The sequence below is a fragment of the Carassius auratus genome, chromosome 14, assembly GCF_003368295.1.
Source record: "Carassius auratus strain Wakin chromosome 14, ASM336829v1, whole genome shotgun sequence".
Taxonomy (NCBI): Eukaryota; Metazoa; Chordata; class Actinopteri; order Cypriniformes; family Cyprinidae; genus Carassius; species Carassius auratus.
The window spans coordinates 18,356,386-18,376,622 of NC_039256.1; the positions used below are offsets into that span (position 1 = coordinate 18,356,386).

The window sequence follows — 20,237 nt, forward strand, 5'->3', positions numbered from 1 at the left end:
AGTGTTCTGTGAATGTTGATGCTTTAATAACAAATTTTTATTTGGAGCATGTATGCTGGGAATTCATAAATTTCTTAGAGAAAAGTAATGTTACTTGTTATGCAACTAATTACTTTTTTAAATAAAGTAATCACAACAGTAACATGATTACTTTTAAAAGGAGTAATCAGTAATTTGATTACATTTTCAGAGTAACTTTCCCAACACTGTTTATAGCCTATAAATACACTACTTTATACTATCTACGTAATACTACGACAAAATGATGTACTTGTTGTGAGAACAGCAATGACAGCAGCAATGGTTGTCCCCTCCATCATGTTTAAAGTTTATGACCCGCCCCAACTCAGAAACTCTGGTATCAAAATTATTTCAGAATTTCCCAGTAGTAAATACGACTTTAGAGGCCATTCATGTCCAATTTCTGATTAGGAAACTCATATTAAGTTAACATGCACCAGAACGCCCTCGTCCTCAAAGCCTCTCAACTCGCACGTGTCAGTGATTATGAATAGATTAAATGAAACAGGACATATAACGTAATAACGAGTCATAAACACATCCACAGCTGTAAATCCCAGTTTAGTTAGAAAGGTAAGGGTCCACTGAGCGACATCTCATGAAGCACGTTAAGTCCAAAGTAGCAATAACGTTGTAATATGGATCATAATTCCTTTGTTTACATTTCTTTTCTTCAGGGACAGAATTGTTTGTGTCAGTGATTATGAATAGATTAAATGAAACAGGACAAATTTAATCTTGACAAACTATGTATAATTATAAAGATCTAAGCCTCAAGCATCGACACCAGATTGCCGTTTTTCAATGGAAAGCTTATAAAAACTGTATTTGCTACATTTGTGTAAGCAGTACACATAAAAAAACATGAACATTAGAAACGCTGTACATACCAGATCCGTCGTAATAACAGGTCATTAACATCCACAGCTGTAAATCCCGGTTTAGTTAGGAAGGTAAGGGTCCACTGAACGACATCTCATGAAGCACGTTTAGTCCAACGAAGCAATAGAGATCGCTAACTCATGTGACCAACTGGGCGGCAACGTCATCAGAACGCAAAGAATTATGGGTATGTTTGGCCAGTTAACATCGTCTGGCATATCAGGCAAGTGTTCTGGCATGAAAATAATGAAAAATTAGCATGAAAAACAGAATATAATCCTACAAAATGCAGCGGGCTAAAGAAAACATTGTCGGAGCATACCGCCTAAAACTAAATCCTAATGCAAAGATGAGATATGATGAGAAAATAAAGAGAATCAAAAGTACTCGATCCTTACGAGCAGAGCGACTGGTCAAGGTAACACCTTCTAGCCCAAAAGAAGGGCATGTGAAAAGGCTGTGTTGTGGTGCTTTTGCAGACAGCCTGAAGAGCTTGATGACATGTTTGCTTGCGATAATCAGAACTGTCCTATACAGTGGTTCCATTTAGACTGTGTGGGACTCAGCAGCGCACGAGCCAGAGAAGAGTCATGTGTCTGTGACTTATCACCCACAACCTACCTCATACATTTTCAGTTTCTCATCATTTTTATCGACTCTTTATAAATGTAAATGTATTCATCTAATTGTATTTACATGTTAATGTATTCATCTAAATGTATTTACATGTTAAATATGTAAAGAAACTGAAATTAAGTTGGTTGTTACTAGGGGTGTGACGGTTAGTATATAACCGTGAGACCGGCGGTTATAGTTGAACACCGTCATTAGAACTCTATAACCGCCAAAACAGTGTCATTAAAATATTTTTTACAAACATTTTTTATCAAAAATTATTTTCATTTTTTAGATAGGATCATAAGATGTGCAATATATCGGGAGACATGGTTTTTACCACTTAATGAAGTTTTGTAAATCGTCAGACATGATATTAACCACTTCATTAAATTTTGCTTTGTAGAAAACCTTTCTTAAAATCGAATTTCGTTTTGTACAAATTCAATCTTAATTTTAATAAATGTTTCATCAACCAATTGCATGTATTTTAATAAATAAAAAGCAAATATAGCACACAATGATAACCGAGACATGGAAGCGCTAGCGCGCCGCGTTCACTTGCACTGCACTGTGAACTAGAGCGCATCTCATCGTAAATTAAACTCAGCGTAGGCCTATGCCTCATACATTAGCATTAAATATCTTTGCTGCATCCTTTCTAGAACAGACAAGGGCTTTTTTTTGCGGCTCGCATCAGCAAAGCATTGCATGATCCATAGACCGCAAAACAATCAGCGGATGGCGGGCGGGTGCGGCTTTGAAATTTGCTCAAAAAACGTTGGCGCGGATGATGAGTTTTGTAACAGATCTCCTTAATAAACGGAGGTCTGAAATCTCTGCCCCTTTACCGATCAGAGCGCGCGCTGACACGGAGTTAACCCGCTATCTCCAAGAACAACCAATTGACTCTATGGCAGATCCACTAGCATGGTGGCGAGACAATGAAACACACTATCCACTCTTAGCAAAATTGGCACGTAAATACATGTGTATTTGTGCTACAAGCACAGCATCAGAGCGAGTTTTTAGCACTGCGAGGAACATAGCTACCCCTGTCAGATCGTCACTTAAACAGAGTAAAGTGAACATGTTGGTGTTCCTGTCACGGAACGTCGAAAAAGATTAGGAAATTGAAATGTCATTGCACTTCTTTTTTTTTTTTTTTTGTTTCCTTTATTTAGTTAGTTTAATTAAGGTATTATTACAAAAGTCGTTGGTCGACTTTTTTCTTTGATAAAGGTATGTAGATTTTATCATTTGTAATTTAGGCCTAGGCTACTCATTAATTTTTATGCTCTTATAGAATTTAAGTAGCCTACTTTTTTTTACAAGGTTTTGTTTACTGTGTGTGATTTATTTAAAACAAAGCACGTTCATTGCAAAGTTTTTTTTTTTGTTGTTGTTAAGGATTTGTTCACTGTGTGTGATTCATTTAATGGAAAGCACATTCACTGCTAGTTGTCTTCCTGTTAATTTTAAATAAACGTAGAGCAAGTAGCTAATCAGTGTAAAAATGTAATGATCATTGAAAGTTCATGTTAATGTGGATGTTTGTTAGATGTTGCATTACTGTAATTAATGTTAAAAGTTAAAACTTTTCATCTTGAAATGTATTAGTGATTATTGAACGTAACATAAGATCAATAATATAAGCATTGTTCATTGCTACTTCATGTTAACTTAGCCTGCACCCCATGCCCTTGTCCTCAAAGCCACTCAACATGCACGTGTCAGTGTTTATAAACAGATTAAATGAAACGGGACAAATTTAATCTTGACAAACTATGTATCATTATAAAAATCTAAGCCTCAAGCATCGACGACAGATCGCTGTTTTTCAATGGAAAGCTTATAAAGACTGTATTTGCTACATTTGTGTAAGCAGTAGGCCTACACATAAAACACATGAACATTAGAAACGCTGTACATACCAGATCCGTCATCGAGTCATAAACACATCCACAGCTGTAAATCCCGGTTTAGTTAGAAAGGTAAGGGTCCACTGAACTACATCTCATGAAGCACGTTTAGTCCAACGAAGCAATAACGTTGTAATATGGATCATAATTCCTTTGTTTACGTTTCAGTTCTTCAGCGACAGAACTGTTTGCGTCCGTTATGGAATAACTCGGAAACTGCGTCTTTGTAGTAAAAACACGGCATGGTTTTGCAGCTTACAGTGTCACAAACAGAATGAGGTAATCCACCGGAAAAAAGAATGAATGAAAAATAGGCGGAAGATAGTTTATTTGAATTTGGCGCTTTCTCCTGTGGGCTCGTGAAGCGCTCTGACGCACCTGTCAGCTGATCGAGGCGGAACTTACAGCGATCGTCTTTTTCTTTGTTTTGTTTTTTTTTCTTTTTAATTTTCGACCATTTTTATATATGTGAGAGTGTGTTTTATGTTGAATGTGAATGTATCTGCATGATTACCATCTTTTTGAGTGCAAATCAGCCCAAATCAGCTCGCTATCACTGTATGATCACGGCTATCAAAGTGAACGCATCTATATGAATAGAGAGAGTGGATTATTTATTCTATGGCATATTTGTGTTATTACCATCTGTATAAGTGGCCATCAGCACATCAGCACTTATTTGCATCGTAATTCATTGTAAAAGATGAGTTTATAGCAATCTGGATGCAGGATGTTCTGTAATTGAATAACAAAGGTAAATCTTTTTATTTTATTTATTATTATTCTTATTTTTCTTACTCAAATTATTCTTATTGTATTTTCTAGTGCTCAAATAAATCACTTATATGATGTCTAAGTTTCTGCCTAGTGTTTTATCATTGAAAAAAACAATGCAGTGGTATGTTTACTGACTAAATAGTTTGTAGAAGCCTTAGCCAAATATATTTTCTTATATTTGGGGGGTGGGGGGTGTAGACATAGTCTCATAAAAATATTTGCAGGAGTCTCATTTTTTATGATATTTTATTCAGATTTGAAATAGAAAATCATGAGACATGTGGCTTTCAACCCATTACTTTTCTAGATTTCTCAAGGACACATTTCATGTATTTTTATATAAAATAAAAAATATTTAAGAGTGGTAAAAAAAATTCAAGGCACTTCAGTGTCTATAACTTTTAATATTTATGAGCGTTATCAAATCTGGTTGATAAAAAGTGAAGCCCAAAGGGTCTTCTTTCTAAAGACACCACAATTATGTTTGTAACACACTGAAGTAGGAAACTATTACAATTATAAGTTTGGTAGAGTACTTTCATCTGTGAGTCCAATAATGGGGGGTGCTGGCTAACAGGTTAACATAATTCCAATGGCACGTGAAGGTAGCATAAATACTAACGCAAATGAGGGACTAATGACTTGATAAATGGAACAAAGGTGAACTGAATGACATAATCAGGGCAACTAATGAAAACTAGATCAAAGGAACGACACTAACACAGTAAACCACAAACATAAAACATTGTGTTTTTCTGTTGATTTATACACACTTGATAATCATTAAAGCATAAAAGCAGGGCTTTTTCTGGAATTACACAAAATTTTCATCAAGGTTCTGAAGGCAAAGATCTGAAAACCAATGTGAGTTTTTGGTATAAAGACCTGCTGAATAACTTTGTGTTTAAAATACATTTAGAACAACGTATGCAGTATGAATGCAAACTATTAACTTTTGCTGCTTATTAATTCAAGTTCATGGCAATGCTGAGAAGTCTGTTGCTGTTTTTTATCGTGTTCTCCATGGGAGATGCGGATGGTAATCAACGTTGATTTTTTTTTTTTTTTTTTAAACAAATAATTCTGTTAACTTGTTCTGCCAAACCTTTGGTGTTTTGTAGCTTCATGGAGTGGAATTAGTGAGAAATGTGCAGTGTTTTATTGACTAGTATTTGTATACGTAATGTGAATATTACAAGACTAACATATGTAGGCCTACTGGATACGGTTGATATAGATACATGTCAGTATGGATGGACACAATTTGGAAGCCGATGCTACAAGTTCATCTTCTTCCACGAAACCTGGATCACAGCGGAGGTAAAGTGTTGGTTGCAACAAGGCAAATCTATTTATTTTAAGTATTATGATTAAAAACCTATTAAGCACAAATTCTATTTTGGGGATTTCCGTTTTTCATTTTCCTACCTAATTTTGAATGCCTGCCTATACTAATGCTACAGTGTAAGCTCAGAAAGTTTGGTATAATTTCAAAGGAAACCCTTTGAAATTACATAAAACACTGTTGAAATTAATAAAAATGACAATATATGCTGTCTGTGTTATAATAAATAGGGAAAAAAACAAGGCACTTTTTTATTTTATTTGTGTAAACTGAAGTTTGAAATGGTATAACTCAGGCATTGAAGGGGCTGGCAACTTCAGACCAATGTCTTGTGCTTGTTCCACTTGTCAGCTATTAGAGGAAAACAGAAATTTCTTTCTATCCTAATCTATGCAAAAGTTATTCTATTCCAACTGAAGGAAGGAATAATACCATTTTTGTATAAAATTTTTGTCTAAATAAGTATGAAGTCATCTTTTGCACACTTGCAGTATGGAATAATGTGATCTCTGTATATTATTTTACAGAAAACACTCAGAAGTTACATAAAAAGCTGCTGTTTGTGACAAATAGTATTATTTATGTTGTTTCACATATGATGAACCATCTCAATACAATGTGCTTTTTTTGTGTGTGGGTTTTCTGAACAGTCTTTGAAAGAGAATAAGTCAAATTACACAATAGCAACATGCATAAAATTATACAAATATCTGGTCTATCAAAATCTAAAATAGAATCCACAATCTCCAGCTTCATATCGTTTCATTTATGTCTATTCTGCATCGTGTAGAGATTGGGAGACCTCGCCTGTCTCTTTCATATATAATATTTTGATTTTTTATCAGCGTGTATGTTGGTTTCGGTTCTGATACAGCGTAAACAAGCTCCCCGAAGCTTTTGCGCGAACTTCGGAGCGTCAACAAACTAATTTATGTTTATTCCCCCAGTACTGTACGGATTACTGTACATTCACTGAGATGCGGTCGAACACTGCACAGTTATGAAAATAAACATATTAGCTTATTGCTAGCGGAGCTTCCAATCCTCAGAATAAAGAATCAAATGTATGAAAGCGAGTAGCACGCGTACACGCTTACCAGATGCGCGTCCTGACCTCTCCACGGCGAAGTTGGCCACCCATAACTTGTTTTATGAATATTATGCATTATAAATCCGGAGATTCGGCTTGTAGTTTCGCTTCGCGTGGCCTTTGTTTAGAAGCAGCAAAAAACTCCGTTTCCCAGAGACCATCGCTTCACACGAGCGGAAAGGAGTGGGCAGTCGCTGTCCAGTTCCTGCACCCCCGCTGGTGCTGAATCACACATTCGATTGGAGGGAACGACTTGTGAATGGCAGCAATTAGGACAAATAGCGCTTCACAAAAGAGGTCAGATGTCTATAGCAGAAGAAAGGCTTTTAGACCCATGTATATGAGTTGAAGATCTTGTCAAACATACAGCCCTTGGAGCCCTTTTGCGCACTTGTACAAAACGCTTTATATCTCAGCAATGGAAGCACGCAGAAACGTAAAAATGGTCTTGTTTGAAAGAAGAGATTCTAATCTAAAAGATTATATCGTGTATATAGGTATGCTTGGCTGTTTGCGGCTGACTGAAGCGGTGCAAAATGTATAAATAATAAGGTGAGAAATTTTACATCGCGATTCTGTTGAAGATCATTCGATCTGTGATTGTCACACAATAAAATGATCTACATCATCATATTCCTGAGAATGAGAGCTTTCTTGTGATATATGACTTGACTGTTTTGTGAAAAATATTTTAAATACACATTCTTACGAAAACGTATTCGCAATCGTTAGATGGAAATTTATGGGGGGGGGGGGGGGAATATATTTCTTAGCTTAATTTGACTACTTTATGTATCATAAAACCCCAATTAATGGTATTCTTTGTAAAGAAAACACTCTAAGCTTTCAAATGAACCCATTTTTGGGCAAATACCATATAAGGAAGGATATGCAAATGAGACACAAACATCTGGCATGCTATTTTCGGACCCGGTACTGGGTCTGCAGAGTTGGGGGGGGTTGTTTGAAAATAACATGGGGTGTGTTTTTTTTTTTTTTTTATATATATATATAGAGAAACTGTATTGCTTTACATGCGAATCTCGCATCTGTGCACAGTCGAGAGGAAAATGATTTTCTGCTGGAACTGCTGCCTTCTACTACTACACAATGTTGGCTTGGTAATCAAGATGCTGCAGAAGTAAGTTCAGTTGTTTCTAATGAAGATGATTTAACTTCAAAGCCAAACTAAATGACGTTCTTTATAGTGTCCGAGTACAGAGGAGCACTCTTTTAATCCCTGTCTTTGCACTTTAGGAAGGACAGTGGTTGTGGAGTGATGGAACCCCATATGACTACAGCAACTGGTGCTCTGGTGAACCTAACAATCTAAATGTGGAGAACTGTGGAGAGCTCAACTGGGCCTGTAAGAAAGCAGTCATGTTTGGGTGGGGGTTGGGTTAAACTTAAAAATATTTACCATCTTAACATTTCACAACACCTTTAACTGAAACTGGCTCATTTTCTCACACTACTGTAATGATCGGAATAACAGTTTGATTTTTCCACTCTACAGCTGACCATTGCTGGAATGATGAAAGCTGTTCAAACTCAATGGGCTATGTTTGTGCCAAAGACCTCTGAGATCATACGCAGTCATCCTGCCCTGCAGTTACTTTGTGCTACATTTAAAGTTTCTGAACTGCTCTTTATGAAATGTTTTCAGCCTTGATCTCTTCATGTTGTGGGGTTTAATAAATCATAGTTTGTAGAATGGCATTAAGAGATGTTTTTCTTATTATGTAGAGGCAAAAAGACCGTATTTTGCAGCTAATGCAATTCTCAGACATGGACAAAAATACCAGTGATTCACTCAGCAGTCTGGACTATCCACTGTAGTCTTCTGAGGTCAGTTTTGGTGTGCGAGTAATGAACTATTTTTCACCACAATTTGATGGGAGCCTCGGTTTCGAGAAAACACAAGGAATATACTTTCATGGCCAAAAGGTTTGGCAGTGACGGAAATTGTGTTTTGCAAGTTTGAAGTTGGCAGCTTCAGTATTTGTAGATAATTTTTCCACATGTTGCTATGGTATACAGAAAGACAACGATAAACATATTTTAAAGGTTTTTTTTTTTTTTTGGCAAAAAAAAAAAAAAAATGAATCCGTATTTACAGTGATGACCCTTGTCCTTCATAACCAGTTCGCTCGGGCGTGCTGGATATTGGATATTAAATTCTGGGCCAAATCCTGACTGATGGCGATCCATTCTTGCCTTATTCGTTCTCAGTGTTGATCACAATTTGTAGGGTTTTGCTTGTCCACTCTCCTTTTGAGGACTGACCACATGCTCTCTATAGAATTGAGATCTGGGGAGTTGCCTGGCCACGAATCCAAAATTTCTCGACCTGCACCCCGACGCAGGCGTCCTGAACTCCCCATGTTTGTGCATGTCAATATTTATGAATAGATTAAATGAAACGGGACATATTTAATATTGACAAACTATATATCATTTTAAAGATCTAAGCCTCAAGCGTCAAGCGACAGATCGCTGTTTTTCAATAGAAAGCTTATAAAGAATGTATTTGTTAAATTTGTGTAAGCAGTACACATCAAAACATTAAGAATAATAATGCAATACATGCCAGATTTGTCATAATGAGTAATAAACTCATCCACAGCTGTAAATCCCAGTTTAGTTAGGAAGGTAAGGTTCCACTGAATGACATCCCATAGAGCACGTTTAGTCCAACGAAGCAATAACGTTGTAATATGATGATAATTCCTTTGTTTACGTTTCAGTTCTATAGGGGCAGAATTGATTGTGTCCATTATGGAATAACTCACGCTCAGAAACTGCATCTTGGTAGTAAAAAAAAAAACAGCATGGTTTTGTAGCATACAGTGTCACAAAGAGAATGAGATGATCCACCAAAAAAAAGTGAAAGATAGGCGGAAGATTGTTTATTTGAATTCTTGCGCTCAGGGGCGGAGCCAGGGGGTGGCCATGGCCATGACCCCTTTGGCCACCCCACTCAAAACTGCAGTTTTTGTCCCTTTTTTTTGTTACCAAGAAATGCATTTATTAAGATGTGGAACACTGTATCTCTATTTTATGACCACATCAAACGGGAGAATTTTCCGAAGCGCACTTCAGCTTCACAAGCCTTGAGTCAAACGAGCGCGGAAAAGCTACAGCAGCCAAATCAAATCAGCTTAAGTAGAACAACTGTGAACTTCGGTCTGATGAAATGTTGTTAGACTAGCCTATATGTCAGTAAAACACACTTTCCTGTCCCATTTGCTGTTTTACTTCACGTTTATTTGTGCATTAAATTACAAATTTTACAAATCTAGTAGAACATATATGAAAATTAAAATTAAAATGCATAAAATAAAATAAAAATATCCTGGCATTTATGTCTACTGTTGACTTCCAGCCATTTTCACATCTTTCTGCGTGTTTCATCCATTAGTATGCAATATTGGAGAGCAAGCATTTGGGAGTTTTGAGAAGTTGAATGAGCAATAAAGCTATAGTGAGCCCCTTTATTAAATATCTGGAGGTGAGGAATAACAAAAAAATTGTCATATTCACTCATACTTGATCTAATTCACAAATATCTCAATTACAGTTTAGTAGAAATTAATTGTACTTAGTTGTGTTTTTGGAGCGAAAACAGTCCAGTACATTATAGTCAAACACATTTTTATATTGAAATAATTAAGATTTCTGTGCCACCCCAGACTGGTTGCTGGCCCCTCCCTGGCCACCCCCATGAAACATCCTGGCTCCGCCACTGCTTGCGCTCCCTCGGTGACGCGCGCTCTGATGCACCTGTCAGCTGATGGAGGCGGAACTTATAGCGATCGCATTTTTCTTTATTTTTCAACATTTTCCATATATGTGTGAGTGTTTTTTATGTTCAATGTGCCTGTATCTGCATGATTACCATCTGTTTGAGTGCAAATCAGCTCGCTATTACGATGTAATCACGGCTATCAATGTGAACGCCATCTATATGAATAGAGTGTGATTTATTGACTTGATGGTGCATTTAAAGAGCCAGTAAGATGAAAATTCTAAGCATCCTATCACTGTTTAGGCTATAAGTCCTGTACATTAGGTTTAAATCCATCCACGGTTAAAAAACATTGTCATTTTGTTAAAATATAATTTTAAAATTACCTCAATTCTCAGAGATCCCCAAATGGTTCGCGCAAAGCTGTTCAAAAGATTCAGTTTCCTTAAACCCCACCTTTCGGTAGCATACTGTGTTCCGATTGGTCAGCTAACATAGTCAGATTTGATTGGTTGTTCCACACACACCTTCACGGTAAACAATGTTAGCATCTGTTTGGGGTGAATTATGTCTTATTCCTCTCTTGCGAAGCAAACAGTAAAATAAAAAAAACTTGAACAGTCTCGCTGCTTTTTCTTCTGTGTGTGCGTATTCAAGCCGCGCGCTTCAGTTTGAATCTGAATAGCACGTTCAGCGCGGGGGCGTGGTCACATTAGATATAACGAAGGGAGATGTGAAAAACTGACATCGCGTTGTTTTCATATGGATTACTTTATCACAGAATATCTGTTTTCGGCAGCACTTGTTTAGTTTTAAAGTAGACGTCAAGCTTTCTATAGATATCTCTCTCATGTCTCTTCGTTGAGTATTCACGGAGTTACACTTCATTTTAATGACGTGTTTGTAAATGAAGATCAGGCTGCAGACAGCACACATACTGATAAGACGCTCGGGAGAAAACAGACACATAACTTCATAATCATACTTCGCGTTGTGATTCGGAGATGCTCGTTGGTCTAAATAAAGTTGGTAATGAACCCTCTTTTATGGCCAAATGCTTTGAAAATCCCTCCATGTAAGTTACTCACCGAGATTAGAAAAGCGGTCATCAGTGAAATGTTGTGAACTCAACAAAAGGGATTTGTTGTACTGATCTGGTATTGTGGTAAACATGAACTTTAGCCATTGGTTCTTCTGATCTTCATTCTTTGGCAGTGAAAATAAAACAAACTTGCCTTTACAATTAAAAACACACGGTCTCCTCGACATGATGCTATCAACCAACCAGAGCGTCTGTGTGGGGGGTGGGGCAGGTCAGAGTAGTTTTGTTTCTCCCAAGACAGTAGGCGGAGATTATTATGCAAAGAGTTCCTAGTGACGTACATAGAGATGGGCAAAAGATTTGAAATCTATAACGACTCGTTTCAGCGATTCAGAGTCGACTCCTTACTTTAGAAGCCAATAACTTTATAAATCGTGTACTTTTTGGTTTAATTACTTTGCACATTGTTTACACTGATGGACAGCTACATCATACACTGGAATACAGGTAATTTTTGATTTCCCATCTGTGTGGCTCTTTAAATGATTACCATCTCTATAACTGACCATCAGCACGTGATAATTGACTATATGACCAGAATTCTTTGTAAACGCTGCATTTCTAGCAATATCAGGATGTTCTGTAATTGGCATACAAGTAAAAAAATAGGCAGTGGTATGTTTAATGACTAAAAAAGTTTGTAGAGCCCTTTAATACAGTTGGTAAATATTTTTTTTAACCTGGGGGGTGGGGGGTGGCTACACATAATCTCAGAAAAAATGGTTGCAGGAATCTCATTACAATAGAAACTCATGAGACATTCGACTTTCAGTGTGTTAAAAAAAAAAAAAAAAAAACATTCAAGGGTCTTCAGTGTCTATAACTTTTAATATTTTTTTAACATTATCAACTCTAGTTGATAAAAAGTGCAGCCCAGAGAGTGGCCAAAGACACCAAAATGTATGGGAATCGTGGCCTAGTGGTTAGAGAGTTTGACTCCTAACCCTAGGGTTGTGGGTTCGAGTCTTGGGCTGGCAATGCCACGACTTAAGTGCCCTTGAGCAAGGCACCGAACCCCCAACTGCTCCCCGGGCGCCGCAGCATAAATGGCTGCCCACTGCTCCAGGTGTGTGTTCACGGTGTGTGTGTTCACTGCTGTGTGTCCACTTTGGATGGGTTAAACGCAGAGCACAGATTCTGAGTATGGGTCACCATACTTGGCTGAATGTCACGTCACTGAATTATGTGCGTAACATACTGAAGTAAGGAACTGTTACAATTTTAAGTTAGGTAGTACCCTTTCAGCTGTGAGTCCCATAATGGGGGTGCTGGCTAACAGGTTGAATGTGAGCCAAAATCATCACAATAAAAATATATATATATATATATATAAAAAAGACTTACTACTTCAGTCAGTGTGCATTGAATTTATTTAATACATGAGTTTCACAATTTGAGTTGAATTATTGAAATAAATGAACTTCCACAACATTCTAATTTATTGAGATGCCCATAAACTTCAATATATCTCTAGTTGGACTGTAGCACTATTTCCACACAATTAAAGTGTATTAAGTACAAAATTAGTTGTTCCACCCAATCCAACCTGCAAGACTGTGCCTTGGCAATTTCATTCAGCACAGATTTTGTGTACACATTTGCACAACTGATTTGCATAATTCCCTTAGTGAATTGGGCACAAAAACAACACAGACTGTGTGTGCAAACAAACGGTGCTATCACTGGCCGCAATTCATTCATAGAGCATTCCCCTTGAGTCTGAACTATGTTATTTCACAATCAGCAAATGAAGTAGTGGGGATTTACAGCAGGGATGAACTGGGCTCCTTCTGATATAGTGGCTAAAACCAGAGAGTACCTTGTAGTCCATGAAATATGCAAGGAATTGACTGCCGATGTAAAATTCATGCATTTAATATGCATAGCTTCTAGGTTTTTTTATTTTTATTTATTTATTTTTTTGATGTGGCTACCACAACACTGCATTACTCAGTCACAAAATCACACACACAGAACCTCTGTGTTAAAAATGTAACTTTTCAGGAAGTTGATTACTGTAATGGCAAATACAAATTACTAGTCAAACTGGGAGATATTTTCCATGACTCTTCTGCTTTCTCTTTCATTTTTCCTCTTCGTCTCAAGGTTTTGAAAGAGTTTAATGATAAGAGGACCTGCAGGGCTTGCAGTTAATAAAGCACACCCATGAATTGGGATATTAGTGATATATCCTTGCAAAGCAGGAAGCCCCTTTTCTTCACCTTCCCATAAACTCCATATCTGATACTGGGAAAATGTATACATAAATCAAGATAAATCAATTACTCCGGCCCAGAACACATCCCTCTACAAACAAATTATTGTATTGATCAGGTAATAATTACCATGGTCACATAAAAAAATACCTGGAACAGATTGGTCGTTCAGATTATCGATTCTCCTGGACTCTCCTTCACTTCTCATTGTATGACTGTTGTACAGAGCTTGATGATATGGGCTATGCTCTGCACTACTTTTGGGGTTGTGTCGGCATGCCTGTATGGGGTTTATTCATTTTATTTCTCCTTTTTTAAAGCTTGTGTCAAGGTGATTTTCACCAAGTATTCCAAGTCATTCTGTTCTCCGAGTGCACTTTTAGCCTGTACGTTGCATACTCGACCCCATTCACTTTTGCTTCTGTCATGAATGTCAAAATGCATTTGTATTATTCTCTAAAAGCTAGTTATTTTTACTTTTCCTTTGCCTATTTTTGTCAGATTTATTTCCTAAAAGTACTATTGTTTCTCAGTCTCTTGCTCTTAGTTTTTTCATCTCCCCCTCTCTCTCTCTTGCTCTTTTCTCTTTCTAACGCTGACCTTTCCTCTTTCAATGGTGTAACTCCAGGGATGCCTGAGAATGCACCAGCTGTGTAGAACGCTTCATTACCCAGCTATCTGCAGGCCCGTGACCCTAACTCCTGCTGCCCACAGCAACTCTCACCACAGCACACCCGCCCTGACCCCACCAAACCCCATGCAAACTCATTTGCCCTGCTCCAATTGAACCTGCCAGTCTTTAATTTTTACAAGCATAAAGAGCCCTGTATGACTGGGAGAGTTTTTAAATTTACCTCAAACTAAGTGATGGCAGATGTGCATAACTGAGAATCAAAAACAAAATAGATATCGGGACGAGCAGTTTATTCGCTTTGGGAAAATAAGTCACTTGCACTTGAATAAGACTACAGGGAAATTACTATAAAACTTGTGTAACTTGTTTTTAATGGGTTTCTTAATGTTATTGGTCACATTAGGTTTTTACTATATACAGTAATTTATTCTGAAAATGTTTAGTTAGCAGTTGTTTCATAGAGCGCAATGCGTTACATATACATTCACCTACATTGTGTAGATTCCTGGAAAATATCAAATATATAAACTGTATGTATTTATATATAAGTTTCATTGCAGGTTCTAGGGATACAAATGAGTATTTGTTGGGTCTCTGCAGGAGGGTGTGATTGCTAATCAGAGCCTATATAGAAACGTGTTATATCACAAGTACTTGAATACTGCAAACGGACAATTCTCGCACAAACAGAGAACAGAGACACAGCGTGACTGGCCACGCAGTCGTGTCTGTTAAGAAGCCTAAAGAAAGATTCAAGCTCCATAATGATCAGCAAGGATGAGTGATTCTACTGTTGGATCCGGAGTGTGTTAATTGAATGCTGTGAAATAAACATCTTGCAATTAACACAATGTTCATGGATAAACATGCTAATTAAAGTGTTGAGTGCGGAAAACATCATGGGATGGAAAACTTCACACCCAAGCACGACACTATGCCTCCCCCTTCCTCCTCTATGTGCCTTATGGAGCGTATAATGTTACAAGAGAATACATATATGGCATTTGAAATGAAGAAATTCACATAGAAAACCAATCTGTTAATTTGCAATCACAGCATGAACAAAGCATATATTGTTATATTACATGCATGAACACTCAACTCATCTATAGGCTTATCTAATATCCTGCGGATGTACTGAGTATAAGAATACTGTCTGAATGAGATCTGAATATATTTTATTATTATTTGCTAGCTCAGATGTCCTCACATGACATGCACTAACAACACTTTTAGAACACAAAACAGTTTCTAGATAGGAGACGTGTATGAAAAGTCAAGCTATGAAATGAAGAATTAGAAAACTGTTATTTACTGTATATAGTAAATGTATACTTAAATTTGTATACAAATATTCCAACCTTTAAATGTCTAATCAAATTATTGGTTAGGAAAATCATAACAGCTACTGTTGCTATCACTTTCAGTTCACTCATCACACTGGGAACGCAAGGTCAAGTAAAGTGCACTGCATTTTGGCATGTGGTTGGCTCAATCGCCTACTGTGTTGGAGGGAGGAACGAGGAGTTTACACCAGTAAACTTTAATATTCCAACATGAGGAACACACAAGGTAGCCGGGAGACGCACACGAATCACAGAGTGGAGGTTTAATACCGGACGAGGGAAAATGGAACAGGGGAACAGGCTAGAACTCAAATAGGGTAGATAATGAGGGATAAACAGGTGAGGAGGATGAACTAATAATGAAACACACCTGGAAACAATGTACGATCTCGAAGACCGTGTTAGAGCCAGAGTGACAGAGGACTGAGGAGGAGCCGAAGGGATAAAGGAGCCTGACAGAGCCGGAGGGATGAGGTGCATAGTCGGCGACAGACCAAGGCGGAGCAGGAGAGACAAGGGAATGATGGGCCATGGTGGAGAGGAGGGAGCTAGGAGCCATGGTGGAGCCACTGGGTCTACGGGCCGAGGTGGAGTCCGGAGGCGGAGGCCAGGGCTTCTGCAGACATGGTCATGATGGAGGATGGCAGACCCATGGATCTTGCACCATACAGATGGTGGGCTGAGGGTGACCAACAGGGCTGCCAGATGACAGCGGTGAGGAGGCAGGTGGGGCGGGTGGGTGCTTGGTTATTTGTGAGCCTCCTGGCTTTCAGGGCGGGTGTGCACCACCCACACACACCAAAATGCGACTCCAAGTACAGGGAGTGTGACTGACAGAGGAATGACTGGGCTTAACCCAGGAACAGGAGCCCTTTTCAGCCTTCCACATTCCGCAGCTCCTCTCCAGACTCTCACTATCCATGACTCTCTCCCCCGTGGTATGCTCTCTAGCACCTATCTTGCACCTGGTCTGATGTCACAGGACAAGGCTCCGGGGTGATCCTCAGCACTATCATGCTCTCTGGCGATGGCTCATTGGTTGCGGTGGGTTCTGGCTCTTCGTCATTGGTTGTCTCAGGCTTAAGCTCCAAGCAGCAGGGCGATGGTGGGCTGGGCTCTGGGTCTGGCTATGTTCATGATCGGAGATAGACGCTCTCCAGACACCAGATGATTCCTTCACTCCAGCTTGTCTGGTGGTGTCTGGGAGGTCGACGGGGCAGTGGTAATTAGCCCCAATCCAGAATAGTGAGTTCACCACAGCGCCTTCAAACATGTTAAAATGGCATACTCCAACAGGGAAAGGTCCTTGTGGGCAATGGCGGTGAACTTGGTGGGATCCATGGGGAACACAGGGAAAGACAGAAAACAAACCCTATCAAAACACAGAAAACAAATGAAAGGAAAGATGCAAATAAACTATTTAAATGTCCAGTTTTATGTCACAATCGCCTGCTGTGTTGGAGCGAGGGACAAGGAGTTACAACCAGAAAACATTCTTTAATAATCCAACATGAGGAACATGCAGGGAATGCCAGGAGATATACACGTAGCACAAAGTGGACGTTTAATATCGGACAAAGGAGAATGGAACAGGCTAGAACTCAAATAGGGCAGATAACGAGGGGCAGATAGGTGAGGAGTACGAACTAATAATGAGACACACCTCGAAACAATGAACACACAATGGGTACAAGAACCAGAGAAAACGTATATGGATTATGTCACACACGGGGGAAAACACACACAGGGAGTCCATATTTGTGACAATGGTAGTGTGTACTTTATTTTACACCAATGTTGTGCATATTTTGACAAATGTTGTATATCATTTTGGTATTTGCATACTGCACACGGTATACAAAATGCAAAAACAAGAAAAGAACTGTTGTATTCCATTCCAAACATAGCCATAGAGAGTGAGAGAGGTGGAGACTGAGTGAGAAAAGGATATAGATTAAAAAAGACAAAAGATGCACCTTAGCCATCTGCAGTGAACCTGATGTGGCAGGTGGTTAGGTGTCTAACAGAGTCAGGTGTGAACCAGCTGATACTTTGCTCATATCTGTCTCCTTTTTTTTTTTTTTTTTTGCAGTAATGGGGAAGCTACTTTGAAAGCCAAGTTATTCCTAATTTAAAACTGTTTAACTGTACAGAAAAAAATACAATCTGCTAACAGAAAAAAAGTTACTGTAACTACATTTAAGGTACATAAGGGTCCTCCTTTCTATGTATCACCTATCACAGCTTCCATCATGGTTGCCAGATTTTGTAACAATTCTTACCCAATTGGGTTTTGATAGGGGTATCCCGGTAAAATAGATTTTACCAAATTAATATTATTAATAATAAGTGGTTCCAAATCACCAATGTTAGAATGATTTCTGAAGGATGTGACTATGAAGACTGGAGTCATGGAGATGGAATTTTACACTATTACTGTGTTTACCGGTTTTTTTTTTTTTTTTTTTTTTTATTCAGGCTTGAGCTTCTTTCAAAAAGTTACTGAGCCCAAATAGCAGTTTTGAATTAAATATGTCACTACATAAAACTACGGCATTATTTAAATCAATCTGTTAATCAGGAGAATAATTCTAATGAATAATTGTTCATAAAAATGGACCATCTGAACAATTACATGGTTTGTTAATGAAAAATGCACTACACTGAAACAGCAACTGAACAATGTAGTTAAGTTATCGCCAAACTTTTAGTTAGTTTCAGTTTAGTCAATGCACAGCATTTATTCATTCAGGACTGTTCCTAGACATGAGTGACTTTGGAGGCAGAGTTTCATTTCATTTCAATTTAGGCAATTAAAGGAAAGGTCAGGTGGAGAAACAGATGGTTTGCTTACAGCACCGCACCCAGCCCAAAGACACAAAAATACCGTTGACATTTATCCACAGTCTCCAGTGGACCCCGATAAGTGTGTCAGGCAACGAGAGAGAAATTACACGACTGATAAAAAGCTACACTTGGAAACGTGTCTTATACTGTGCCGCCGTGTTAGATGTCTATCATGTTCACTCAAGGAGGCAACCGCTAGATTCAAAGTAATCATTTTTCACAGGGTAGGCAGTAATGACTTCGGGTTAACGAGAATACGGTTGGGAGAAAAAGCAACTGATCGTGAACAAGATTTGGGGGGAATAAAAGCTAAAGGAAGAAATTGTGAAAATTACGATTATGCAAATGGGAAATTTAAATTTCAAATCTAAATGTTAAGGCTGGGTTCCTGCAGTAAGGGCAGCAGGTAATGATGCCACTGGTGGGAGAAAGTGTGAGCCCCAGTGGGGTGGGGGAACTGGAATTTAAAGAAGCATAAATTTCTCCTTGTTAGGCGATGGATAATTAAAATGAAAGGAAGCTGCTCTCAGGCAGAGGCAGGACAAAAAGTCTCCCCTGAGGCGGGGAGGACGGAGTGTGTCTTAGCGTAGGCAAGACAGCAAGCAGAATGTTGTCTCCTCAGAGCAGCAGGAAAAAGACATAGAACTGTTAGTCAGAATGCTGCCTAAGGGCTCACGGCTGTTCTTTCTTCCTTCCTCCCTTCCCCTCTCTCTCTCTCCCTTTGTCCTTTCTTTTCTCTTTTTGACCTACTCTCATTCTCCTTGCCTATGTGCAGCTGTATATAGCTGGTCCTGATGAGCTAATTCAGCACAGAGAGGAGACGGGATAATTCTTTTCCTGTGAACAGGTACCTTTGTCTGCTTCAGCATCCAGAGACTCTGAATATGCAGTGGGAGTCGTGCCACCTCCTCTCTCCATGGTAACCCCAGCCTGGTCCAGCCAGCCAGATGAGGACAAAGTCTGTGTGTGGGTCCCTGGCTTTCATCCATTCATTTTAGCAGTACTCTTTACGTGATGCATATTTTGTTCGTGAAATATCAGATCTGTGTGAAAATATTTGCTAGACAAGTCACATTTCTATAGTTCTTTATGTAATACAGATTGTTTCAAAGCTGCTTCACTGCAATAAAGTAAAACATAACAGTATTAACATTGCAAAATTCTTTGATTATAAAGAATGTTTCATTTTAATTTTAGCCCTGAAAAGACAACTTTGTCATTATTCAACTCAATTCAGTTAATTTCTTATTTAATTTGGTTTAATAATGCCAGTGTTGCAAAGTTAATCAGTTATGGAACAAATTTAGTTCAATTACATTAAACATTTGGTCTAGAAACCATTTTTACTCAAATGTTACTGGTATACCATTATACATTTTAAAGTGAAATGTACTCCAAAAATCACTTTTATTTAAAATATTGACAACATTACTTAACTTGAGTCGGTTCAGTGTTGTTTCACTTCAGTTATTTAACATTGCAAAGTTCATCACTGATGAAACAAGTTAATTTCAGCTATCAGTAGTGTTATTATCCATCTCAATTCAGTTAAAGTTTTTTGATCTCATCCGACTGCATTTAAATTGTTATTAATAATAATATTATTATTTTAACATTACATGAAATAACGATAAAACCAGCTATTGCACTTGTCACTGTTTTTTAAAGTACATCCTGACATTTCAGAGTGGT

The 20,237-nt window shown here is 38.2% G+C and overlaps 1 protein-coding gene across 1 annotated transcript; it reads left to right on the top strand.

Annotated features, from left to right (window-relative positions):
* Positions 1–4,953: 4,953 nt before the first annotated feature.
* LOC113114492 (ladderlectin-like) lies at positions 4,954–8,366 on the top strand. The gene is made up of 6 exons (XM_026281407.1): positions 4,954–5,081; positions 5,193–5,256; positions 5,455–5,537; positions 7,712–7,793; positions 7,910–8,018; positions 8,169–8,366. The coding sequence occupies exons 2-6, from the start codon at positions 5,248–5,250 to the stop codon at positions 8,234–8,236; spliced, it is 351 nt and encodes a 116-aa protein (XP_026137192.1). The 5' UTR covers positions 4,954–5,081; positions 5,193–5,247; the 3' UTR covers positions 8,237–8,366.
* Positions 8,367–20,237: the final 11,871 nt, after the last annotated feature.